We start from the raw sequence: 21,312 nt of genomic DNA on the forward strand, positions 1-21,312 counted from the left end.
TCCATGGCACATTTAAACAAATGTCAGGACAATTTATTATTTATAAAAGACTATTTTTTTATTTTTACCCCCACTTATTTGAAGACAATACTTAAAAAAAATTGGAATGTTATGGACTTTGAGGCTAATTATGCTGATGCCAACAAGGGGTTGGCTGAAGGGGAGGGGGGGGGGGGTGAAATGAGGCGTTTCTGTGTTCTCGCGAGAAGACAAACGATAGGGCCGTTAACAACGAGAAGAATCCACATCCTCCCGGACTTGGATGTGAGAGAGACATAGGAGATGGAGACCTTCACCCATCTTTAAACGAATCCGACGTGAGTTACTTTAATGCAACATTTGTCTGCATGCATGTCCGTATATTGTCTTTTTAAGCGCACCTGCTTTAACGAGTCATGTCAGAGAAAATGTCATGATTTAACATGGTTAAAAAAAAAACAGAATTCCGCTTGAGGTCGTGATATGTAGATTGTGTAGGTTTAAATATACATTATTTAATATCATTTTATTTCTATATTCGCACATTGGAGTTAGAAGAGGGATAAAATGGAGGTTGATGCTATAAAGCGTAATAAATGGGGCGTGTGGGCCTGTTTGAGAGCGATGCGGATGGATGTAGCCTTCCCCCACCCCCTCTCCTCCACCCATCCTCAGCCCTGTCTCCATCAGCAGCTCTGTGGGATCAATGCAAACAAGGTTCTGCACGGGACCGTCCAAACACACGCAAAGATAGGCAGGGGCTTGTATTTTAGTTCCTTGGTGTACTTTATAGCTTTGCTGGCTTCAACCTGCATTCCTGAGAACAAGCAGATTATTGAGTCATTTATGTTCCCGTTGCTGTGAAGGGAACATATATATGTATATAATATATATATATATATATATATATATATATAATATATATATAGATATATATATATATATATATATATATATATATATATATATGCTTTGCTGGCTTCAACCTGATTCCTGAGAACAAGCAGATTATTGAGTCATTATGTTCCCGTTGCTGTGAAGGGAACATATATATATATATTATATATATATATATATATATATAGTAATATTTTTTTCTATATGTCAGCAATAGTCCTCGGTGGATGGGCTTTAAAAATGAGAAGGCACACTCAGTGATGTGCTGATTATTTCATGCTCCAGTTACATCTGCGTTATGCTCCAGGTATTGGGGATTTTTTATTTTTTCTCCCCCCTCCCCCCCCCCCCACAATCTTTTTCATTTGATGTTGCTCTTCCTTCCTTTCATCAGCCTGTGGCACAGACGGAAACTCTATCGACTCATGATTGCTGAGGAAGCTTTCCGATAAGATGACGGTTCTATCTACACGATGCCATTCAAAAGCATTCGTATCCCGTCAGGTTGTCCGGATGTTGTCACATTTTAACCGCAAACTATTTTGTGGAGATGTCATGTTAGACCATCGCAAAGTGCTGAAGTCACTATATGTCCTTGCATATTTTAATCAGTCTGATTAATAAACTGAGCTTGATTGCATCTTTTGACAACTAGAATCAATTGAAATGTATTGCATTTTTGGACTGAATTTACTTTTTGTTCTAAAAGACGTGTTATGGACTGCTGCTGTATAAATAAACTCAACTGAATTGAGTTGAAGTAGAAAGAAAATTATTAATAGGGTTAAATAAAATAAAAAATATACCAAAGTTTGTGGTTGTATTGTAACGATATGTAAAAAACTTTTACAAATCACCGTGTTAGGAGAACTGTAGAAATTTATTACAATAACATCAAAGATGAAAAATAACACAATAAGTACGGTGGACACAGTCTTTGCAGCAACTGAGAAAAAATGACAAGGTGTAAGAAATGTAATTGTATAAAAGTAGTCATATCTTCCAAGTAATGTCCACATTTTCAGAGCACAAACATTTAAATTTGCCATTTTATTCTTTTCTACCTAAATATTAATAATATTTTTAATAGTACATAATATTAATTATGTAATATTTCAAGGGTAGCTTGTTAGATTGTGTACTTTTCCAATGTCAGGGCAAAAATATTTAGAAAGAATGAAAAACTTGTTCAAATGAAATTAAATTTTATGTTGAGCATGCCACACGAGGGAGTCTTCTTGCTGTCAGTGTTTAAGTAGCTGTAAAAAAAAAAAGGATCCTGTGGCAGTGGATAACAAAACCACTCAGAAAGTATTTCATAATTCATGTTGATTTTGAAAAGGACATAAAATGAAATATAGTATTAATTTGAAAAAAGGAAAGTATTAAAAATGATCCAGCACCCATAAAATATGAAGCACAGTCCAAAAGTGGAATTCAGTTTCAATCCTGGTTGGAAACGCTTCTCTTTAGGAAGTACAGGTGGAGCCTGGGTGGATTTGATAAGAAGATGGGTTTAAGACAGGGAAATTCTGCAGAAAGTCTAAGAAAGTTCAAAGGGTGTGAATCCCTTTGTATGCCATGAAGACTTGTAAACCCATTTTACTGTCAGAGTTTCAGCAATACAATCCAATGCTTTTGCAAGGCATTGGAGATATGCAGATATACAAAAGAGAATGGAATATCCCTACTCATGCATAGCTGACTGTAATAAAAAGACATCATCACATGTTATTTTCTTTGACATCAACAGCATGAGACAAAGTGTTCTCTGGATCTCCAGAGATATCTGTAAAACTGGATTTTAATGAATATGTTATAGACTACATTCGCTTCACTTCAATTTCGTATGAAACAAAGACACGTGTAGACACCAAAACTGGTGTTTGGTGAGCCGAGCCTGCTCGTAGAAATGATTCATCATGTGTCTCCTTTGATGTTGCAGGATCTTGGGAGTCGAGCCAAGATGTGACTTACGGTGCATCGTAGACCGGATCTGTCCAGAATTTCCAGCACCAGTTTCTATAGCAACAGAAGAATCTGAGAATTTTAAATAGTCCCATTCCCACGATGCAGTCGTCCTCCCAGACTACAAAGCCGCGGCGTTTCGACGCCAGCAGGCGGACCCCTAACTCAGCTGGCTCCAAGCTTCGTGGCTCTAGTCTTCAGAAGGAGGATAAAAACATGAACACAATCACCACCCCGTCCCCCAGGCGGGCTGTTAAAGCCCCCACTGCTTCCTCCAGGAGCAAGACGCCCGCACAGCCACGAGCTCCTATAATCCAGTCCAGACCGAGCTCTCAGAAACAGGGCCCCACTGCTTCCAGATTGGCCAAACCCAAACTGAAGAGCACTCGGCCATCTGCAGCGACACGGAACACGCCAGAGGTCGCTGCCCCTCCTCTGCCTCTTCCCTCCGTCCTCCCTCTGGATCCAAACTGCAACGAGCCAAGCCTCCCTTGCCTGTGCTGCGATGGGCGCTCCCCTCAGGACAACAACAGCATGTTCAACCATAACCACAACAACAACAACACCATCTCCATCAGGCAGCAGTTGCAGCTACCTCCTCCTCCTGTGGTTCAGTTGGCCCAAAAGCGTGATGGGATGAAGGCCAAAGAGCCGGTTCCCTCGCATGCAGAGCCCTCTGCCCAATCTGCTGCCAATCTGGAAAACGATGTAAAGAACGCAGATGAAAACGCAGACGTGGACAACAAGAAAACTGTAGATGAAGATGATGAGGAGGAAATGAGCAGCAGAGATACCGCTGTCGAAGATGATGAGGACGATGAGATAGATAGTGACGATGACGATGATGACACCCTGGTGCCATCATGCTGTGACTGCCCCCCCTCCCTCTTGGAATTCTCACTCTCCTCTTCTACTTCATCATCCTCCACTTCCATCAGCTCCTGCTCTGACCTGGAGTCTGACTGTGCCGATCAGTGCGCTTCCATGTGCTTCTCACAGGACCAGGACCATCTGTCTGCTACTTTGAACCTCAAAGACCAACTCACTGAGTTCAAACATCCTTCATCTCTTCCTCTTAACAAGAATCCTTTCTCCCTAACCTCCTGTTCCCCAGTTGCCTCTTGCTCCCCCGATGAGGGTTACCCCTCTGCGCTTGACTCCCCTTCTCCTGACTACTTAGGGGTAAAAGACAATTCTGATGTCAACAAACTAGATCTACTTGACTTCCTAGAGTCTGTAGGAGAGTTTGGGAAAATGGAGCGCTTCAGCCAGGTGATCCAAGTTGCTCGCTGGGATCTGGAAGGGGCACAACACTGGGATGTACTGAGGGATCGCCTAGATCACCTGGATCGTTTGGAAAAAGTGAATAGGGAGGTGAAGCTGGCTTACATTGCCAGACTTCATGAGAAGGGGTTTGATCTTGAGGATCTGGAGGAGCAGGACCTCTCAGATATTATGGATGAAATGGGGAACATTGACATTCCCTGGAAGTTGTATAAAACCCGTGATGGAACAATGGGAGAGTCTCAGGAGTTTTCAGACGCCGGAGTTGATCTCACCGCTCCATCAGACTGTGAAGATCCCCTTGCTCCAGACTCCCTCACCCCTTCCCCCATTGAGCCGCCACCCAGACCCCCCAAACCTCCTGCCCGTCATGCCAGCGTGAGCTCTGATCTCCACACCTACATCAACATCAGCAGAGAGACCACCTCCATGGCTGTCACAACCTCCCCCACTTTATCGACTTTCTCCCCCAACTCCTCTTCGCCCACATTCTCAACATTTCGATGTGAGAAGCCCCTCCCTCCATCCCCACCCTCCATCCCTCCTCTTCCTCTCTCCAAACCAGTTCCCTATCTCACCCTTTATACCACTCCTTCCCCACCTCCGTCCATTCCCACTCCAACCCCACCCATCCCTCCACCTCGAAAGCGACACCTGGCCAGGAAGGAGGCCCAGCGCCTCGCTGCTCTTCAAGCTGAACAGGAAAGAACTCCCCTCTCTCTGCCGCCACCCACCACACGCCCTCCACCGTTGCCTCCTCCGCCTGTCATCTCAGTGTCTTGCTCCTTCTCACCCCCCGCCATACCACCACCACCTGCCCTGCCCCCTCCGCCCTCCTTCCACACATTGGACGTGGAGATCCGGAAGCTGCTCATGCTTGCCGGACTGACCCAAGCCGAGCTCCTCAAACTCAGCCCTGAGCTCAGTGTCTGCGTTGGGGAGCTGGACGATGAGGAGGAAGCAGATAATCACTTTACATCCAGATCTCAGGAGTCCAGCGAGTTCAGATTACAAGACAGGGAGGCAGAGAAGGAAAACGACATAAGCAAAGTGGGTGGAGATGGAAAGGCCTCTAAGGACGGCATTAAGGAGGGGGAAAGCAAAGACAGACAAAGGACCACCTCTTTCACTGAAATTGCAAGAAGAAAGCAAAAAAACGCTGCTTTGGTGACAGATCATTACTACAGCACAGGTTTTAATAATCCACACGAAGCAACAGGAAAGACTTTCTCTTATTCAAATGAGCTACCAGATTCTCCTCCACCTCCTCCACCTCCTCGACCTTTGCCTCCCATCCCACCTTCTTTAGCGCCCCTCAAAGTCAGCACTTTGCCTGCTAACTCTGAGCAACCTGAGCGCTTTGATTGGCTTATAGCTTTCACACCCGAATGTGAAGCCCCACCACAGCTCCCAGTACTGGAGAAGAGAAAATCCACCACCGAAGTCCCAAAAAAGCTCAGGTCATCAGGCTCATCTCCAGGCTCTGGTCCAAAGGTGACAACGTTTAAAGAGCTCCGTTTCCGCAACAAGAGCACTTCCCCTCCCACAAAGGTGATCACAGATCCCGAGCCCGACCCCACTGTTATCACCCCCGACCCAGATATACTCTACAACTTGAGGTGGAGGAGGGAGAAGGCTGGTAGTGACGGCAGCCAGTGGGAGTACACTTCACAGGCCCAAGCCCTGTTCATGCAGCCGCCTCCAGCCCTCACCTCCATGGCCGCCCTGAAGGAGATGTTGCAGAGAGCTGACAAGGAGGGTGGACAGCTGGAGTTATGCCTGTCGCAGAAGATCGGCTGCTCAGTCAGTGACAGCAGCCTGTGGAATGTAGACCAAAACAGGGAGATGAGGGAAGAGATGAAGGAAAGGAAGACAGAGAAAGGAAAAGAGGAAGTGGAGGTGAGAGGCCGGGCTGATGGAGGGAGAACTATTGAATCGAGAACTTCTGGTGAGTACAACTTTCATGAGTCAACACATAACTATCAAGGCTATTCCAGTTTAATACAGTTGAAGTGATTTCTCATGTTCACACAGAAAAATGGTCTTAGTTTTTAATTCACTTCCAACTGAGCCTCAAAAGAGTTAGCAAAGAACCAATTTGATCTGTAGATTCTTTGTGACCAACAGGCAGTGAAAATGACACACAGTGTTCCCATTTCTTTACTTAAATCCATAAGAAAACAAAACAGTTTTTTTAGTTGCAGCAAGCCTTGTTGAACAATCTTTTAGCTGAAAACCTAAGATTTTTTTCAGACGTATTCTTACATTTTTCAGTCCTTCACATTTTGTTATGTTGCATCCAGAAACCGTCAGTATGTTTCATTGAGATTTTATGTGATAGACACCATAAAGCAGTAACGTGTGTAATGTTGGCAGAAAATTACACATTATCCAGATGATGCTGCCACCGTCATATTTCATGCTGATGTGCAATGTTAGCTTTCATCCACGCTTAACCTTGCGTCCAGTCCAACAATGTTTGTTGAATTAATTATTTGTTTTAAGTATTTGGAAGTAAAACGTGAAGAGATAGGAGGTTTTGCACAGCCCTGTAGATGTCTGTATTTATGTGTCCATTGCAAACTCTAAATGAAAATCGAGATGAAAAGATAAAGAAAAGGGTAAAGAGAGAATCACAAACAGGCAGATAGGCTGCGTTCTTATATCCTCAGTCATGCAGAGATTATTTCCTTGGACATTTTCGTCCTTGTTGTCTCGTAATAGAAAAACCAAGATGGATGAAAATGTTGACTCATTAATGGTAATGGTACATTGAGCATGGCTCACAGAGGGAAAGTAAGGGTGATGTGATGGATGGCTGATAATGAGGGGTACGCAGTGTAGGAGTGAGGGAAGCACGGGAGTGGAAGATGAACAGCAGTGAAGATAGATGAGGTAATATGAGATAAAAGAGGTGGTGGGAAACTTTCCAGCCAGCACATCCTCCACTGGTTATCAAAGTGTGACTTCATCACAAACTTATTCAATTATTTATCATCTTTTCATTCTGAGGGTTGGGGGATAATGGAAGAGCACTAAAGTCTACTTTTATTCTTACATTTTCAGCTTTCTTATTTTCAGAACTGGATCCCTACTCAATCTGGAAAAGTTTGGAATTTGATTTTATTATTTGCCAAGTCTGGGAAAAGTAGGAAAAAGGCAAATAGAAGTAAGGAAAAATACATGTATTTCCTGGCATTATTATCACTATTACTGTATAAAAGTGCTCCTTCTTTGCTATGTCCTTTCTTCCTTGGTTCAGCAAAATTCATCATTGATTTAGGTATATCAAGGATAACTTTTTCACATAGAGCAAGGTTGCTTTTGATAGCTTTTTCTCTCCGATTAATCCTACTAATGTTTATGATGCCTATAAATGACATTATAAACTGATGAATTTAATTCCCATCAGTTCATAATGTGCAGGATGTTTGCTTCCCTGTATCCACAGAGTCCTCTAATATGAAAGTTTATTTTAATTCTTTAAGATCTTGGAGTGAAATATCTCTTTGATTGATGCAGTAGTGTTGAACATTTTTCCTACCGCTCATGAAGAAATTAACAAGTTGTTTTTTTTCCTGAAATCTATGTATTTACAGGAAAATGAAACAACTTACAAAAAGGTGTGTACACCTTTAAGAGCCAAAGGGGTGGATCTCTGTGTATAGGCCAATTGCTAAGAGTTTTGTTTTGATAATAGGAAGTAGCATATGTTGACTTCAGTTCAAAGGTTCAAGTCTAAACAAGGTACGACTTCTCTCTCAGCTCTTTTTTTAGCCTGGGAGAAAACTGTAGTGCCACTCTGAGGCTCTACAGAGCCGAGGTTAGAGACTGAAGTGTGTTATCTCTGTCTACTGACTCAGCATTCATACGCTGACTGCTGTTACTGCTGGGGAGGACAGGAAGGTAAAAGCAACGGAGGAAACAAAGGAGAAAACCGACATAGGAAAGGTGATCCGGAGGTGACACAGCACTGCAGTGAAGTTTAAAGTACTCTGAGTAGTTTATGGAGTCTAAAAATGTACTATCTTCATACACTTTTCTCAAGGAAGTGATAGAAAGTGAAACTACACTGTGTTTACACCTCATCAACTTTTTTAGTTTGTCTCAAGACAAACAATTTTAATGTATTCTTCTGGATTTTTAATAATTTTTTTTTTACTAGAAATAAATATCTGAAAGGTGTGACGTGCAATGTCTTTTCAATATTTCTGACTCGATGCTTTTTCCTATGTCCTTGACTGTGATTGCAGCTGCAAGTCCTATCAGCTTCTAGGGACGTTGTTTTACATATTATTACAGCTCAGGCACAGTCAGATTGATTCTAGCATGTGGGACCGGCATTTTTCAAGTTTCAGCCCAGATTCTTAATTGCTTTAAGGTCTAGACTTTTACTGAAATTATATTACTTCTATACCTCATTTAACGAGACGCACGCCTCCTAAAAAGTTCCACTTTTAACTCATGAGTTAAAATTACTGTGAGTACAGTTGGATTTATTCTGAAATGAAATTGCACACATGTATCCCTTAGAGCAATTGGGGGTGCTAGATTTTATTTAGATAAATAAATCTATATGCACACAATGTTTTTTTTGTTTTTTTTAAACAGTTTGAAAGCTAATTATTAACTTCCTGTATTTGTGCAATTACTGACTACTCTGTGTTGGTCTATCACATAAAACCCCAGTCAAATACTGAGGTTTTATAGCATTTATTTATTTATTTCAAATCCAAAATCTAAAGACTTCTGTTCAAAGCTGCCATCTGCTGGTCAGAAGATTGAATTCAGGATTCAGTTGCTGCCAGATTTTCTTTCATTTTTGTCTGGACAAACAAAAACTCACGCAAACGTTGCCTTCACAGCTGTTCTTAACATTTGCTTATCTGCAGTCTGAACATCACATGTAGGGGAGGTTGACAGCCACAGGCACACTAACCCTTATTTAAAGGAAGTGGAATTGATCTTAATAAATCAGCCTCTCTGGCTCCTGTGGTCAGTTTTTAAATATGAGCCAAATCTGAGTCTAATGCTCTGTTATTAGACAATAGAGGCTGAAATATTAGAATTGTGCATTTTTCTCCTGTTTTACACTAACATTCTCTGCATCTCTCTCTCTCTCCTTCCCATTTCTTTGCCACATTATCACTTTGGGTTTTTTTCTCACCCATCCATCCCACTCGGTTGTATCCATTGTATGTCCATTGCTTGGCTTTACGTCCGCCCTATCCTGACTAATATTTTTCCGCTTAATGCTCTGAAATGAACAGTTTCCTCACCCCCGCTCTCCCTTACCCGGTCCCCTGAACCCTACTTTCTGCACTCTGCCCTCCCTTCCCTCCACCCAGACCCCCATAACTCGCAGCTCCTCGCAGATCGGTGGTCCTCCAACAAACAGTGGGGTCCTGCTGCTGCAGGCTCAGCTCATATCCACAGAGACGACTCCAGCCCTCTTGTAGGCTCTGGATTTGATGATTCCCTGGCTGACTTCCGCGCAGACTCTCCTCATTACTACAGAGACATTTTCAGTGAAAACACACATTCAGCTTATAAGTACGTCAGCGATTCCAAAATCAACACGGGGGACGTTGAGTCGAAGTGTAATTTTGACTCACTCTACTGCAGCGATTCGGAGAAGCGAGGCGACACCCACGCCTCGCTTAGTGGCACCTCCGGACCGCTGGGCTGCACCACTCCATATAAGAACATAGATGTTATGATGAGTTACCCAGACAGCTTCAGTGCTGTGGATTCACTCTACTCAGAGAGGCGCTGCCGTGCAGACGATAGCAGCATTAAGGCCAGAATGTCCAAAGAGCTTCCTCCCCTCCCCACATGCTACCTGTACCACCCTAAAAACTGCCCGCTCCACCGGGGCGCCCCTCCACGCCTCTCCCCCATTGGGGCCCTCTCCCCTCCCCAGCGCCCTGGAGCTCTCCCGCACTCTCGCCTCAACTCCCCGCTCTTTCCCCGTTCTCACACCCTTCCTGCCCTCGCTGCTCCCCTCTACTACCCCAACCTCTACCCTCCCATCCCACCCAGGGTACCCCCTGTACCCCCTAAACTCTACCAGGGTCCTCCGCAGCCACATGTGGCGAGTAAGAATCTTTCTCACACTGCATTTCACATTTGCTCTGTCTCTCTTTTCTTATTTATTTTGTAATTATTTTGCTAGACATTTAACTTGTGCATGTTTCACTCTGGAGTGGCTGTTCCCTTTTTTAGCTTTGAGGGAGTTCTCCAGATTTGAACGTATCCGTAACTACAGCTGTTTGTGATATCAGAGGGCACCTACCTGCAGGTCATTCGATATGTCCTATCTCCACTCTTCCTTCAAATCTGCAAAAAGGGCCTTCAGACAGGGAACAGCTGGTCCTGTCACAGCGTGTCTACAGCCACTCTGCTCATTCTGTCTCTCTTCGTCCTCCCCTGTCTGTTTGTCTGTGTTGGTCTGTTCTGGCTTCTCTCCTTGTTTTTCTCCTGTTTCTGCATGATGTGTTAAAATTGACACATGCATCTCAGCCAAAGCACACCCACAGCACTGTAGATCTTTAAATTAAAGAGAAAATGTAAGAAGTGTTTACTTTGTTTCTTGTTTCCTCCACTATAATAACAGTTAAACCTTCGTAAACAGTGGATTTTAAAAGAGACTGTCCACCCTATTTAAAATGCCAGGAGCTTTATGATTTCAGAACTTTTCTATATTTAATACCTTTAATGTTTTAAAGGTTTTGCAAACTTTCTGTTTAAAAAAAAATTAGGCCTCGGTGGAGTGGACAAAAAAAGAAAAATACCTTAAAAAATGCAGTTGCATAGGTTTGCACACTTTCTTTCCAACTGGGATATTTTTATACCTACTACTATTAAAAGTAATAAGAGTAACAATAATAGTAACAATAATAATAACTGATAATGATGTAAACATTTATGCAACTAAATTTCTTAGTTTTATTTGTCCTTTAAAAAGATTACTGTTTTTCACTTAATTTTTTGAGTCATAAGGATTACAGGTCAATTTAAAGGTGAACAAAGGTCTGAAAGGATTTATTGTAGTCTTATTTTTCATGTCACAAACCCTTGGCAATTTAATATAGTCATTTTGTAGACTTTCTAAATCCACTGTATGACTTTTAAATTATAAGTTCATGTTCTATAAGTACCAGTGTGTTCACAACACCTGTCTTTGCACATTTATTATATGTTCCGTTATTTTTGTGGTAACCCCAATATTTATTTGTTTTTAGCTTCTTGTTTGTTCAGGTTTTCTTACTGTAAATTTATAGAATGTTTTACACATACTCACAAATACCTCTGAATTCATGTCATATATTTCTTGAAGAAATTCATAGATGAACATTTCTGCTCTGTTGCTGAAGCCTTGCAAAAACTAGAGCTTTATTTTATTCTTTCTTTACTAATAATACCGGGACATATTGAAATTTGGACTTTGAGGGTAAATTGTTATGACAGCCCTTGATTACGTTAAATTATCAAATTAACTTAAAAAATATGATTGTAACAAGATTTTTTTTTTCAACACAGTGAAGACTGTTCCATTTTTAAAGTTATCATTTACATCTCTGCAATTCTACATTTTCTTTGTAACCAGATCTAGAATAAAATGTCTCTAGCGTACTCCAGGAAAAAAATATCATTAGGGAAATATTGCAGGCTGCTCGTGTCTCACCATGAAACGTCAACAATAATTATTGCTCCTCACAGTAATAAATTGTAGCGGCGTGTTCAACTCTCTTGCACATATTAATTGGCTCTCCCGCAGGAGAAACACTTACCTTTCCAAGTTGAAGTTATGCTTGGCTGTGCTGGTTGCTGGAAGACCAAAGTACTTTGGGAGTTTTTCAGGTTTCAATTTAAATGCAACATTGACCTCAACACAATCAACCAACATTAAATTATTAAATAAAGTTATGATATTTGGACTTTAATAGTAGCAGAGAAAATGTTGTCTGTTGAATAGAGCAGATTTTCCAAATTTGCAACAACATAGCCACAATTATATGGGTGGTGAAGTTAGCAAAACTTTAGGTTGATATTCAGTAGACTGCATCACATTCACATTTTAAAAAAGAACATAAAAATAATTCCTAAAATTATTTGCAGTAAATAAATAATAATTAATTATTATTATAATTATAAATAATTCCTAAAATCTTTCTTGTTAGGGTGAGATTTGTGGCTCTGCATGTGATGAACTATCTACTTTAAAGAAAATCACACTTTGACTGCACAATTTTAAAAACGTAACTCAAGACTGTTGAGACTGACTGCTATAATTACTGACTTTCAGGATTAGCTCTTTTGTAAATTACATTTAGGTTTTTGCTCTTGTTTAATTTAAAACCCAATTCCCTTGCAAAGGATAATGTTTGTAGTTTTAAATGAGTCACAATAATTATTAGAGGGGGCAGACATTCACACTGGAAGTGCTTTGAGTAAAGCTTTAGGGGTTTGCAAGATTTCAGGAATTTGTTTTATGAAATCTATTATTTAAATTGGAAGCATTAAGCGAGTCGGTATGGGTCGATTAATTTCCTGATAAATTTGTGAGCTGAGGTTGATGCATGGGCTTCTGTTTAACTCAAGCTGACAAGAAGCCATCATTACGAATTCAGATGTAAAACAACTTCACTTCTGTGGCTCCAACACTCAGGATGTGCTCACAAAGCACCATCTGCTTACATCTGCCTAATTTCACTTAATAACACTCATATGTTAGTTTTGCTTAGAAATTGAAGCTGTATGTAATTATTTTCTCTGCCGCTGCAAGCCGTCCGCAGTGTCTCGTTTGCCGGCTCCGTACAGAAGATAGACGTTCCCTGGATGGGCGAGGATGCGGAGCATTCAGTGAGGGGTCTCGGCCTTACCTCTCTGTGTATGCAGGAAAAGAAAGGTGTTCATTCTTGCATTTGTATGCATGTTTTTTTTTTTTCTACTGCATATAAACTTGTCACCCAGTTCCTACCTTAATGTTTCTTCTCTTCAGCTCTGGTCAGTGGAGCCAGCGCTGCAGTGGAGGCCATCTTGGCTCAGTTCAGTTCCTCTCGGACCATAGTCCAGAAGGTCAGTCCCTAAAGAGCAGATTTAATTACTTTGTTCTTTTTGAAAGTGTTTAAATGTATAGATGTGGGTTTTCAAAGTGAATAATCAATTTTTAAACTTTTTCAAAAAAGTGTTTTGAGTCACGCCCACAAAAACAAAAATGCAATGTCATACATGGAAGAGGACCCTTGAAGCCGGTCTCTCTGTGCGGCTGTAGAAAAATAACCGGTTGTTTTAAGAAAAACAACCTTCTTTCAAAGGAAACTGCTGAATGAATGAGTGGTCACTTAATACACATACAAAAAGGGTATAAAGAGAATGCTTATGCCAATAATATCTGTTGGAGTATTTTTCTTCCTCTGTGTATGGCCTAAATAAAGCTAATGAAGGAGAAAGTGAAAAAACTAAAGCTGCTGTTCGACAACTTTGACTTCTCTTCGAACCACAACATGTGCAGTATTAGCTGGAAGAGGCTTTGGAGAGCCAAGCAGCCTGATTTTGTGAGAAAACTAAGGACTTATAGAGTTGTGAAAGGCATGACAGAAAAAATGTTTTGACCACTACATTACTCGAGAGCAGGTAAAGAGTAAAACACACAGATTATGTAGGAAAATGTGACACTTTCAGTATCGCTGCATGATTTCCTAAGCTAAAGTTTCCTAATTTAAAGTATTCTGGTGACTTATTTGGAAAATATGGAAAGTTGAATTTCATCAACAAATATTTCCTTCAGACACTTGTCCATGAATTGCATATTTCACTCCTTTTTCTCTTGAGAGTTTCTCTCCAAACGTCTTTTTCAATTGCCTCAAACCTTTTAACTCATCCAATTCCATTTCCCTCCCCTCCATATTCACCCCAGGCTTTATCAGGAGACAGCGCCATAAATCCTTCTCTTGGCCGTCTGGTGCTGCAGTGCCTCTGCCCCGCCCTGCACAATTTGCTGACCGACGGCTTGAAGCCTCACCAGAGTGATCTGATTGCAGGCCGGAGGCCAAACTCAGCCTGGAGTCTGGTGCAGGCCACAACGAGGACAGGTAACATCCAAAAACTTGGACGGTGTCTGGCAGCTGTCCTGGAGTCCGTTGATGTTGATAAACTTCAATTTTATATTTATCCCTCATCTTTGTTGATTTTTACTGTTGAAAACGCTGAATAGAGGAAACCAGCTGGATGCAGATATTGATCGTTGTATTGGTGCCAAGCTTCACAGCAGTATTTCAATCACCTGTCTTCCTCTTTTTCACTCTCATGCTCTTTCACTCAACCATTTCTGCAAGGTCCCAAAACTCAAGCCTTATTCAACCTACAAATCCGGGTTGGCGAGCTGCCGCAGCTGAGACACAGCAAGCAGAGGTTCAATGCATTCCTCCTTGGTCTGCTAAAGTAAGGAATAGCTCTTCTTTCCTAACCCTGTGTAAAAAAGTTTGACATTTTGTCCTCTGGAAATGTTCTTATTGCAACTGCTTATATCATTCTCCTTTCTATAATTTTTCTCTTAAAGCACCAAGCTTCTAGATTTCTGGCTGTGTCATCTTCAGTCTTGCAGCGGTAAGTTTCTAAATCATTAACAGATCTGGCTGTCGCTGCAATGCTTAGCTAAAGTATTCATATCCCCAGAGATTTATGACATCTTGAGCTTCAACCAGCAAAACATATTGTAGTGGAATTTTGTGTAGTTAACAAAAGCAGCAAATAAATTTTTTAAATGAGATTTGCATTCAGTCCTAATTACTCTGACACAAGAAGTATTTCACAGAACATTTCACCACTGAAAAATATAGTTTTCAAAATTCGTCTTTTACACGCAATTTCTAAACCTTGATATTTCTCAACCTCAGATGTGCTGGAGGCATATTACCATCCTACTTCCTTTATGCGTCTGTCGCTGACCACCTGCTGGCCTCTTTTTGAGGAGCTGCTCCTCGTGCTGCAGCCCCTCAGCCTGCTCACCTTTAACCTCGACCTGCTCTTCCAGCACCATCATCTGGAGGCAGATTCTCACAGGCCTGAGATGCCCAGGTCTCCCCATCAGGAGGCCGGGCCCCAGGCTTCCCCGCAGGGCCAGCTGAAATCTCCAGCTGGCAGATACATGGAGAGCCTCTCAGAAGTGGACTTTGGAAGCCCAGAACATTCACCAAATACAAATTCTTCCCCGATTTTAAACAATGGGGGATCAGAGACATCAACAAGTATAGATTCTGAACCTGTGAAGGCTCCACCTAGTTTTGGGCAAACAAGTCCACAGCTGCTGTGGGTGCAGGAAAAGGAAATCGAAACTTTACCTCTTTCTAATGTAGATGAAGATAGTTTTACCCATCAAGCAGGACAGGTTAGTAATTTATCATCCAATGCTTACAACCACTTGTGGTAGTACAGTTTTGCCAAATGGACTTTTGCTTTTCTTTTTTACTGTAACTGCAGGTGATCCAGCAGAGCTGGGGAGCCGTGATGCGCTGGGGAGGTCGGCTGAGCCAGAACCTGGCCGACTTTAGCCTGCCTGCCGTGAAAAAGGAGGAGATGAACACCAACAGTCCTGATTTCCAGGACCAGACAGGAAATTACTATTCCCCTGTCAACGGCTCTCAGGTTCCCTGGAGTTTGGGCCGGCTTTTTGGAGCCTCCAAAAGCCCTACGGGTCACACACCACCAACCAGGTGGGCCGCTGTCTTTACTGAGTGCATCAGCACAGAAAAGGAACTTAGGATGGAAGAATATAAACTATGCTTTTGTCCAGAATGTAGACAGGCAAAATATTTTTTTGCACTTTTTGGGAATTAAAGAAAGAACTCCAGCAAAACTCTTTTCTCCATGTCACTGAGGACAACAAATAATCTTAAATAATCTGCATGTAACGATCAAGTGAAATTCTACTTTTATAGTTTTCTGCCCACAAAATTGTCCTGTATCTCATGACCCTCTATGTCTGATTTCTCCCATCCACAGGCGTCCCTCTCAGTGGTTAGCTCCTGGTGTCACGGCTCTGACCCGAATGGTGAGCAGCAGTTCCACCCCAACGCTACGTGGAACTTGTGACCTTCAGGAAGGAAGAGACATAGAATCAGAGAAAACAACAGACGCCACAGAAATGAAAGAAAAACCCAGACAATTCAGGTAGAACACAGATTCATGCTAGAGCTGCCTTTTCAGCTTGAGCTGCTAGAGATGCAGTTGTTATTTACTCATTAATTTTCCATTGAACTAGAAAGACACGTTTTGATATTCTTTAGAACCTTTAAAGACGACTCAATTTGGCTGAAATATGTAGTTGGTAAATACATTTTTAACCCTAGACTGAAAAACTCACGGTGAAACCACAATCTCAAGTAAATGCATCAAGCTTTCCAGCTTATTTCATAATGAAACTGAGTGTGATATATTATCCTAATGCTTTTTATGATAAAGGATATGATAAAGAATCCATTTCCACAAAATGTTATCAAATATTAATTACCACCAATGTGATTATTCACAGTGAAAAGAGTCATGTTGACTAAAGAGCCACTAAGAGAGGAAGAAGAAATTTATAAAGCCAGATTATAGTTTTTTCTTAATGACTGGTCTCTAAAAAATGGAGAACCTTGTAAGGCTGTGAACGCCTTCATCAGCATCATGATGTGAGGAAGCTTCGCTGAAGGAGAGGATTAGAGACCACAAACCTAATAGGAATGGGCCAGAATTCCAGCAAACTATGGTGGGAAGCTTGTGGAGCAGAAACAAACAAACACAAAAACAAGCTTTTTTTTGCAAAATACCAAATACTCAGGAAATGTTTGCAAACTCTGACTTTAAAGAAAGTTCACACAAAAAAACAGAATAATGTCTGACAGTTTAAATTTTATTTAATTGATATCAAAGAAAAATCAAAATTGGCTAAAACTTTTATTGACATATTGGCGCTTTATTCAAACCAGAGTACTGCTGTTGAAATGCACAGATTTTCCAGAGATGAGACTGAGACAGCAAACGTGCGAAGAACAAAAACTTTAATATCACTTGTGAGTGGAGAACGACACAACGACACAGCGCTGAAACAATCACAGAATCATATACAGTTCCTTGGCGCACAGGAAGTGGGAGTTTCAAATGCCCAATACCAAATTAGGATACATAACATGAAAAGGGGTAATCTGAACCAAATAGACAGCCCTGAGGGGGAGGCGTCCTTCACCTGGATTCTTCCAAAGCTACACAGATAAGTTAAGCATCTCATCCCGTTCCCATAATTATTTGTTATCTCTTCCCTTGCAGTTCTTCTTTTACCTATGCAAAGAAGAACTGTTCTTTTGAGGCTATGATAAGTGCAGTTGGCTAGGAGAGAGGAGTAGAAAAACTACTAATACAACTCAGAATATTTTATACATGTCTCGGTGTAATCTTAAATATTGTAGATAATTAATTTTGTTCCACACTACGATGAAAGAAAATCCATGTTTGGTGGATATTTAAATAACATGTTTTGCCATTATATACATGAAATAAAACCGTCAGATTTAGACTATCAGTTATACAAGAGGATGGACTAGTCATGGGAAAAAATAAATCAAATCAAATTTTATTTGTATAGCACATTTCAGCAGCAAGGCATTTCAAAGTTTCATTTCTTTTTAAACCTCCAGGAACCCCAGTGGGTGTAGCAGAGATCAGAATAGCTGCTGTTAACATTTCTCTGGTTGAAGGACGTTCACAGTCTGGTGACTCATCGCTCCGATTGGTCCTGGTCGTGACTCATCCAGCCCTGGTTCATATGTTCACAGTGTCGTTCTCATGGCTGTAACCGTTCTTGTGCTTCAGGTCCGTTCGAGCGCTGTGTGACCACGCCGGAACCGGTTCGGAGCTCAGCTTCTGCAAAGGCGAAGAGCTGGTGGTGCTGGGAGGAGTCGATCAGGATTGGATTCGATGTCGTCAGGGAGACAAGGAGGGGCTGGTACCTATTGGCTACACCTCTCTCATCATGTGACGTCGGCGCTGTAACTTCTGCACTAAAATCCATATTATATTAAATAAATATATATAAAATATATACATATTAAAGATATTTTAAGTGAGTCTGTAGGGTTTATGGGAAGGTCGCACTACTCTGAAAGGGATATTTTACGTGGGTTTGAGCTGAGAGCATGACGCCATCTGCTCCGCTTTGCTTTCATCTCGAGTATTCTCCCATCCTCTCCTGTTGTGAACATATGGGCCTTTTTTTCCCATTAAAACTCATCCTGTTTGGAAGCTAATGAGTTTAAGTAGCAGGAACGCAGCAGATGGCGTGAAGTAATGACTCAACTCAAATTCAAACCATTCTAATATTTAAGTGAAGCGTCCCTTTTAATCCTTTTCTTCCGTTCCTGCACTCCACGTCAGCTGATGGCGGGGGAGACCCTGTCCATTGAACGTGTTATAAGTGACATCTTTGGAGCAGTCAGCTTCAGCGCTGCAGCCGGCAGGTCGTTGAGTGAAGAAAGGATGCCAGAGTACTGCGCCGCAGCTCCTGTTTGCATACTGCGTGTCAATGTGGTGAATTGTAGCTGTGTAGGTCTGTGTTCTCTTACCAACCTCTCATCTCTGGCCCGGTTTGTGTGTGTTTCTGCGATTCTAGTAGAATGTATAATTATATATATATATATATATATATATATATATGAATTATAATAAATCCATGTGTATAGCTATATTAACTGAGAGGGGTTTTACCGAGACAGATAGATTATCAAGAGGGGAAAAAAAGTGAAACAGTAAAGACTGTGACATTATTGTGAGTTTGACCGGTAGGAATGGGTCGATCCATCTTTACACATGCAACTCGCCTCACACATTAAGTAGATGTTCTGAAAAGTAAATTCTATGTTTCAATTGTTAAATCCAGCATCTTCCTTTATGCTTGCTTTTTGTGTTGCAAATTTGTTGCCATACATTAAGGTGCAAAAGATTTTTACAAAGCACTATATCTTTAAATTTTGCTTCAACAGAGCCAGACTTTATTGTAATCTCTTAGTTTTCTTGATCGATATTTCTCTGGGGTTTCAAAGAGTCTTTTTAGGTGTTCTTTGAATTTTGAATGCTTTTTCACTCAATATTTGTCCATCATTTTAACTGATGATGCTTTTTTGTCAAAGCACTGACCTCTGACGCACAGCGCCTTGCAAAAAAAAGTGTTGTCCATTAAACTCCCTCCCCAAGACATTGTTTTGTAGACATAAACGTGACCCTTGGTATGGTTCTACGGTTGAGATTTTTGCTAATTCTTTTGGGCAAAATCACTCAAGCTCAAACTGATTGGATGAATTTAGACTGTAATTATCCATTTTCAAGTCTTGCTACAGATTTTCAATTGAATCTAGGTCTGGTCTTTGACTGGGCCATCATAACATAAATGTGTTTTGCGCCAGACAGGTTTACCAGGAGGAAAACTAGTTCTTCTTTGCAAACCTATTTTGCAAACCTATTTTTCTGTCAACACAGAAAAGCATGGTGCTGCCATCACCGAGCTTCAGTGTTGGAGTGGTGCATTCAGAATGATATGCAGTACCACAAACTGTGTTTTGCATGTAGGTTAAAAAGTAAAATTTGGTCTCTTCCACATATCTGCTGTATACAGACACGTTTCTCAGTTAGATTCTGTAGTCAGCTTGAAGGTCTGGGACAGGAAAACTTGCAAGAAAAAAAAGCAGCCAAAGTCCAAAGAAAATTTCTGAAAATCTGAAGAACTACTAATAAGGGCAACTTTTAAAACATTGCAAGAAAGTCTGGCTCCTTGGAAGGCAAGCATAAAGGAAACCAGGGATCATTCAAGGCTTTTGCAGTACTGTAATTTTCTGAAAATGATTACGTATAGTTCATAAAGTTTAACCCTGAATGCATTTTAGTATAAGCATGAATGCTTTGAATGAATGACACATTTATATAACCCTCCTAGTGGTGAAATATGAGACAAAGCAATCTGCAGCTCATCTTGTGGTTTGCGAAATAACCTCACAAAAACATTTTCAGCTCTTGTGTAACACTATCTGAAATAAAAATATGAATGCAGCGAGTGGGGGGGGGATCCTTGAAGTGATGTAAAATGCTGCAGTGAGGCTTATAGGTTTGGTGGCTGGTCCTCAGCTTTTGTATTTATCTTCCTGCCAGGTCTCCTGATCATAATCATTGATATTAATGATAGTGGTGATGGTGGAAGTGGTTCGTTTGTACTGACGCCACTCATGAAACCCGTTGCTTTGCATCATATTTATATATTTACCCGTTTATCTCTGGATTCTAGATGTATCGACGACTATGCATATGCTTCCACGTTGAGCTGTTGTGTTTCGAAGTCATCGTTTTAGTTTTCGTGTACAACTGAGGCACTGCAAGATATCTTAAACTCTACAGATACAAGATGAAAAGAGACTCGAAGATGTCTGAATTTGGTTCTGTAGGAAGGTTTCTTTACCACTGACAAATCAGGGAGAGCTCAATTCTTCAAAATATCCTTGTAGTTTCTATGTAGGCCAGTGCCATGTAGCATGACATTACTGGCGCTACAGCAAAAGTCCAGTAGCAGTAAATGAAGCCACTACATGCTCATACTGTAAATAATTATCATAATAAAACACCATCAAATGGATAGTTATAAAAAGATTGAATAAAGTTTATTTAGATTTTTTTATGTGAAAGCTGATAATTTATTGGATGTACTATTTATTGATTCCAAGGTGTATAAAAAGGAACAGCTCTCTATCTGTCTGGGTTCTGAAAGCGTGAGGGTGAGAACATGATGATGGTGGTGCGTGTGTGTGTGTATATGGAAGTGAAAGTAGAGATGATGTGAGCACTTTCATGTGTCAGCACATCCTGCTGTTTCGCTGTGTGTGTGTAACAGAAAGCCTCCTTCTCTTTTTCTCTTTCTGGTGTAATGTAGCTCGTAGACATTTCCGAGTCCCACTGTTGCATATAGTTGCGTGCCCTTCTGGTGTCCGTCAATTGTCCACCTCCTGCATGTGCTTGTTTGTAAATACATCTAATAAAAATCATCTGTTCAAACCAAACCGATCAGCTGTTTGATTCGCATGTCATACACAATACCTCACGTGGAAATCCATCTTTGATACTAACGGTTTTTATCCTGGAAGGATAATTGAAATGGTTAAGATC

General features: G+C 41.1%; 1 protein-coding gene across 2 annotated transcripts; it reads left to right on the plus strand.

The window, feature by feature from the left end:
• The first annotated feature begins 227 nt into the window (after positions 1-227).
• On the plus strand, positions 228-21,206 carry rusc1 (RUN and SH3 domain containing 1). Of its 2 annotated transcripts, XM_055047687.1 has the most exons (12): positions 228-317; positions 2,822-6,076; positions 9,399-10,226; positions 12,917-13,039; positions 13,133-13,209; positions 14,051-14,225; positions 14,469-14,574; positions 14,693-14,739; positions 15,030-15,520; positions 15,613-15,845; positions 16,135-16,302; positions 17,983-21,206. In XM_055047687.1, the coding sequence occupies exons 2-12, from the start codon at positions 2,947-2,949 to the stop codon at positions 18,146-18,148; spliced, it is 5,544 nt and encodes a 1,847-aa protein (XP_054903662.1). In that variant the 5' UTR covers positions 228-317; positions 2,822-2,946; the 3' UTR covers positions 18,149-21,206. The 2 variants fall into 2 exon arrangements, with proteins under 2 accessions (XP_054903662.1, XP_054903663.1); XM_055047688.1 differs by lacking the exon at positions 9,399-10,226.
• Positions 21,207-21,312: the final 106 nt, after the last annotated feature.

The sequence above is a fragment of the Poeciliopsis prolifica genome, unplaced genomic scaffold (genome assembly GCF_027474105.1).
Source record: "Poeciliopsis prolifica strain line A6 unplaced genomic scaffold, Auburn_PproV2 SCAFFOLD026, whole genome shotgun sequence".
Taxonomy (NCBI): Eukaryota; Metazoa; Chordata; class Actinopteri; order Cyprinodontiformes; family Poeciliidae; genus Poeciliopsis; species Poeciliopsis prolifica.

Excerpts from the sequence above, each read along its gene's own strand:
- rusc1 (XM_055047687.1), top strand. The coding sequence starts at position 2,947 with ATGCAGTCGTCCTCCCAGACTACAAAGCCGCGGCGTTTCGACGCCAGC. Across the intron at positions 13,040-13,132 it reads GTGTATGCAGGAAAAGAAAG|CTCTGGTCAGTGGAGCCAGC; the intron begins GTGTTCATTCTT and ends TCTTCTCTTCAG. Across the intron at positions 13,210-14,050 it reads CTCGGACCATAGTCCAGAAG|GCTTTATCAGGAGACAGCGC; the intron begins GTCAGTCCCTAA and ends TATTCACCCCAG.